The sequence below is a fragment of the Nematolebias whitei genome, chromosome 10, assembly GCF_014905685.2.
Source record: "Nematolebias whitei isolate Nwh7 chromosome 10, NemWhi1, whole genome shotgun sequence".
Lineage (NCBI taxonomy): Eukaryota > Metazoa > Chordata > Actinopteri > Cyprinodontiformes > Rivulidae > Nematolebias > Nematolebias whitei.
In genome coordinates this window covers 911,842-916,982 of record NC_056507.1, presented here as the reverse complement: position 1 = coordinate 916,982, position 5,141 = coordinate 911,842, and the positions used below count along the sequence as shown (strand labels likewise).

Here is a 5,141-nt window from a genome sequence, read left to right as displayed (position 1 = left end):
TGTAGTTTAACTGTTAGTTAACATGTAGTTTAACTGTTAGTTAACATGTAGTTTAACTGTTAGTTAACATGTAGTTTAACAGTTAGTTAACATGTAGTTTAACAGTTAGTTAACATCTAGTTTAACAGTTTACATCTAGTGAACTGTTAGTTAACATCTAGTTTGACTGTTAGTTAACATCTAGTTTAACTGTTAGTTAACATGTAGTTTAACTGTCAGTTAACATGTAGTTTAACTGTCAGTTAACATCTAGTGGACTGTTAGTTAACATGTAGTTTAACTGTTAGTTAACATGTAGTTTAACTGTTAGTTAACATGTAGTTTAACAGTTAGTTAACATCTAGTTTAACAGTTTACATCTAGTGAACTGTTAGTTAACATCTAGTTTAACTGTCAGTTAACATCTAGTTTAACTGTCAGTTAACATCTAGTGGACTGTTAGTTAACATCTAGTGAACTGTTTACTTTTCATAATGTTCCTGTGAGAAATATCTCATTAAAAAATCACGTCAGTCTTCACAGGTGCATTTAAATATTTATTGTCAGTTCACAGAGAAGCAACGTGAGAAAGGTCTGAGTCAGCCCCATGACGGCAGGTCGGTGACACCTGTCAGAAAACAAAGAAATGTCTTAAAGACAATCACTTCACACAACTCTGGACAATAAGCCATGTTTAGCAGCGGGACAAGATAAAGTCTGCTGCTTACTGTTTAGTGTAACGTACAGTCATGTTTGCAGAAATATTTGTATCTTTAAATACAAAAAGAAAAGGTTTTAGAACCAGTGGTTTCAGTACGAACAAACCCTGGTGGCCAAAGTAAATATTACAGCAGGGTTCAGATGTTATTTTGTGTTTTTCATGTGTGGGGCACGGTGGTGCAGTGGATAGAGCTGTCTCCTCACAGTGAGAAGGTCTGTGTTGGTCAAATGTATTATGCCGGATGCCCTTCCTGACACAACACAGCATTTATCGAGGTTTGGGACCGGCACCATGGATACACTGGCCTGTTGTCCATAGTGGTGCGTTTAGGGCGTGGTCAATCCCCAAACATTAAAACATCAACAACATGTGTGCCTTCCTCTCATGTTCATGTCATGTTCTCTTACTGTTTAACATTTATACAGTCTGTTCAGTCTGTCGATGTCATTCTTGCTCATCTGAGTGGCCGTTCCAAAGGGAACGTTCGGATCAGGAATGGGCACCATTGTAGGCTGATTGTTTGCAGAAAAAGCGTATCTAGAACAATTGGAGAACTTGGTTAGTTTCTACATAATAGAAACAAACAAAAAATGAAAATGGTTGAATGAAGGCTAGAAGAGAAATGATGGTAAGCAGCATCTCCATACCTGTGGTACTGCATGACAGAGTTGTAGTCGTAGGGGGTATTCATGTTCAGAGTGTTGAGCTTATCAAAAGCATACGCCAAACCTGAGAAAACACAATTTACAATAAAGCTCAGTAAAAACTGAAGAGCTGTTTCTGCGCATGTTGTTAAGATTAGTTGGTCATTGCAATCCAGGCTTTCTGAGTGCACGGTCCACCCTACAGGTTCTGTGTGCAGGGACTGATTTCCACAGGGTAGCTAACATGGATACTTAGAAAAACACATTCGTGTTGGTCAAGCACTAATTAGGTACGCTGTCTACATACATATTACGCATGCTTGATGACCTTGAACGTATTACACATGCTTGATGACCTTGATAATGTGGATGTGCATTTCTGAGCAGCCTAGCCCTGAAGACCTAGACCTCTTTTAAGCTCATTGTGGAAAACTTGGTAAAGAAACTGAAAGTTAAACTGGGTTTCTTTTTCAGAGACAGATCCTGTCTAACTCTGAACCCTGAGGAACGCCTTGTATCTGTGACTTTCCTTCCCTCCATTGATCACGGTGACATTATTTACATGAACGCTCCTACAAGAACCCTGCAGATGTTGGATGCTGTCTATCATGGTGCACTAAGATTCATAACTGGCTGTAACTACCGTACCCACCACTGCACCCAGTATTCACTGGTTAACTGGTCACCATTAACTTCACACAGACTCTCTCACTGGTACATTTTCATCTTTAAATCACTTCCTGGTCTGCTGCCTTCATACATCTCCTCCTACATGTCTCTGTGTGAGTGCAGCTACAGCGTGCGCTCTCAGGACATCATTACCTGCAGTGTTCCCTCAGTGAGGACTGAACTAGACAAAAGGACCTTCTCCTACTCCGCTCCTGTTTCCTGGAATATCTTGTAAAAATACCTGAAGCTCTCGACTTTTGACCTCTCTAAGTGGCTTCAAACATCTGATAAGTTCCTGCAGATGTTCCTGTTTTTAGTTTTTTACACCGTCTTATAATCCGGCTGTTTTTGTTTGTTTGTTTATACCATTTTTTCATTTATTTTTCCCAATTTGTATGCCTCTTTTATGATTGTCTATTGTTGTCATTATTCTTTGTTAAAAACAGGCCTCTCTATAAACGAGTCCTCGAGGCTCAGTGACACTAACCTGTAGAAATAAAGGTTGAATGAGGTCAAGGTCGAGAGCTTCAGATAGTCTACATTCAGAGAACCTGGGTCACACTGAAACCAACCATCGTCTACTGTGTAAAGACTTTCGTTCCTCCCGTCATAGTCCCTTTGCAGGGGAACTCTGAGGGTTGGGGTGGATATGAAGAGGTGTGCATGATTGGCAAACATGCACACAGGAGAAAGGGTGGTTTGCTCACAGTCTGGCTGCTTGGATCAGGTTTTCTGACGAAGCAATGTTCAAGTGACTAAAACGTTTTTTTTATTGGTGAATGGAAATGCCAAAACTAACATATTATTGTCTTGTTAAATACTGGTGATTGTATAGACCATAAAGCTATTGAATACAATAATTATTGTATATCTGGCAACACGGCTTTCACAATGTAGAGATTGTAGATGGGGTTGACACAATAGAGAATTTCTGTGTCATTCACATGTCAACAAATTCATCAAGCAAGTCCAGTTCAGTGGCCTCAAGAGTCTGTTTTTGCTCTTTGCAGATGACATGGTCCTGTTGGCGTCATCGTGCCATGATCTCCAGCTCTCACTGAAGCAGTTCACAGCCGAGGGTGAAGCAGCTGGGATCAGCACCTTCATTCTGAGGCAGTGGTCTTCAGTCAGAGGGTGGATTGTTCTCTTCAGGTCCAGGGTGAGGTTCTGCCTCAAGTGGAGGAGTTCAAGTATCTCTGGGTTTTGTTCATGAGTGAGGGAAGAATGGAGCGTGCGATTGACAGACGGGTTGGTGCAGCGTCTGCAGTATTGCAGACTCTGTGCCGGTCTGTTGTGGTGAAGGAGCTGAGCTGTAAGACAAAGCTCTCTGTTTACCGGTCGGTCTACGTTCCTCCCCTCACCTCTGGTCATGAACTCTGGTAGAGACTGAAAAAATGAGATCGTGGATCCAGGAGGTTGAAATGAGTTTCCTCTGCAGAGCTGGACTCTCCCTCAAAGATAGGGTGAGAAGTTCAGGTATCAGGAGAGACTCAGACTAGAACCACTTCTCCTCCACATCCAGAGGAGACAGTTGAGGTGGTTCAGATTTATGGTGAATGGTAAATGGACTGTACTTGTATAGCGCCTTTATATTTTATTTCAAGACACTCAAAGCTCTTTACAACAATCTGTGTCCTCCCATTCATACAGCTCTCTACTAGATCTCTACAAAGATAATTGAACAAATCATTCTAAAGAGACTAATCAGAGGTTTACATCAGAGGCAATGAGGGTTCAGTGTCTTGCCCAGGGACACTTTGACATGTGACTGCTGGTGGATTCGAACCCCCAACTCTCGCATTGGAGGACGACTGCTCTAACCACTCAGCCACAGCCGCCTTTATGGAAAGAACGCCCCCTGGACACCTGCCTAGGGAGATTTTCCAGGTATTTCTGACTGGAAGGAGAAACTGGAGAAGATCAGAGACAGACTGGAAAAACTATGTCTCTTAACTGGTCTGGGAACATCTTGGAGTCCTCCCAAATGAGCTGGAAGAGGTGGCTGTGGAAAGAGATGTCTGGACCTCCCTGCTCAAGATGCTGCAATGGATGGTTGGATGAATGGATGGATGGATGGTTGGATGATGGATGGTTGGATGAATGAATGGATGGCTGGTTGGATGATGGATGGATGATGGAAGGATGGATGGATGGTTGGATGATGGATGGATGGTTGGATAATGGATGGATGATGGATAGATGGTTGGATGGATGGATGGATGGATGGTTGGATGATGGATGGATGGTTTGGATGATGGATGGTTGGATGATGGATGGTTGGATGGATGGATGAATGGATGATGGATGGATGGTTGGATGGATGGTTGGATGAATGGATGGATGTTGGATGATGGATGGATGTTGGATGGTTGGATGATGGATGGATGGTTGGATAATGAATGGATGATGGATGGATGTTGGATGGTTGGATGGATGATTGGATGGATGGTTGGATGGATGGATGGTTGGATGGATGATTGGATGGATGGTTGGATGGTTGGTTGGATGGATGATTGGATGGATGTTGGATGGATGGATGGTTGGATGGATGGATGTCAAGAAATTAGTTTCATATTGGAACTTGGATGTGGGATCGATTACACAGGACAGTGAAGCTTCAGTCGTTGATAAAAACATCAGCTTCTACTGATGTTCAACCAGTTCAACCAGTTCAACCAGTCAAATCATGTGCCTGTCAGTCAAAGTAACTTATTTTTAAATGTGGCATTAAACTGATCATTTTCTCCGGTTAAGACAGATGAAGATTAAGATTGAAGGCGTCAGGTTTCATGAGTCAGACTCTCACCAGACTGGATGTTCTCCCACACGACTCGGATGTACTGATCTCTGTCGGAGCGGCACTGCTCGTGGTTGAAGCCGAGGGCGTGGAGGAGCTCGTGCTGGACGGTGCTGTGGTAAATGCAGCCCTGACGGTCCAGAGACACCGTCTGGGCAGAACCACGACGGCCAACGTAGGAGTAACAGCTGTGTGTCCAACCAAAACACAACACTGGTTAAAGCACAGTTCCTAAAATCACAAACATCTACATAAGTTTTATCAGCTGGTCAAAAAACCCCAACCCCAACTAGTCCCTACCAGCATCATAAAGTTCCCAACTAGTCCCTAC

General features: G+C 42.9%; 1 protein-coding gene across 1 annotated transcript in view; it reads right to left on the bottom strand.

Annotated features, from left to right (window-relative positions):
- Positions 1–523: 523 nt before the first annotated feature.
- LOC119415373 (high choriolytic enzyme 1) overlaps positions 524–5,141 on the bottom strand; it is an 11,847-nt gene continuing 7,229 nt past the window's right edge. The window contains exons 5-8 of the mRNA XM_037682505.1: positions 4,820–4,998; positions 1,348–1,429; positions 1,108–1,237; positions 524–607 (exon numbers count right to left, since the gene is read on the bottom strand). Coding sequence (XP_037538433.1) covers positions 1,111–1,237; positions 1,348–1,429; positions 4,820–4,998 — 388 coding nt within the window. The 3' untranslated portion in view covers positions 524–607; positions 1,108–1,110. The remainder of the gene's footprint in view (positions 608–1,107; positions 1,238–1,347; positions 1,430–4,819; positions 4,999–5,141) is intronic.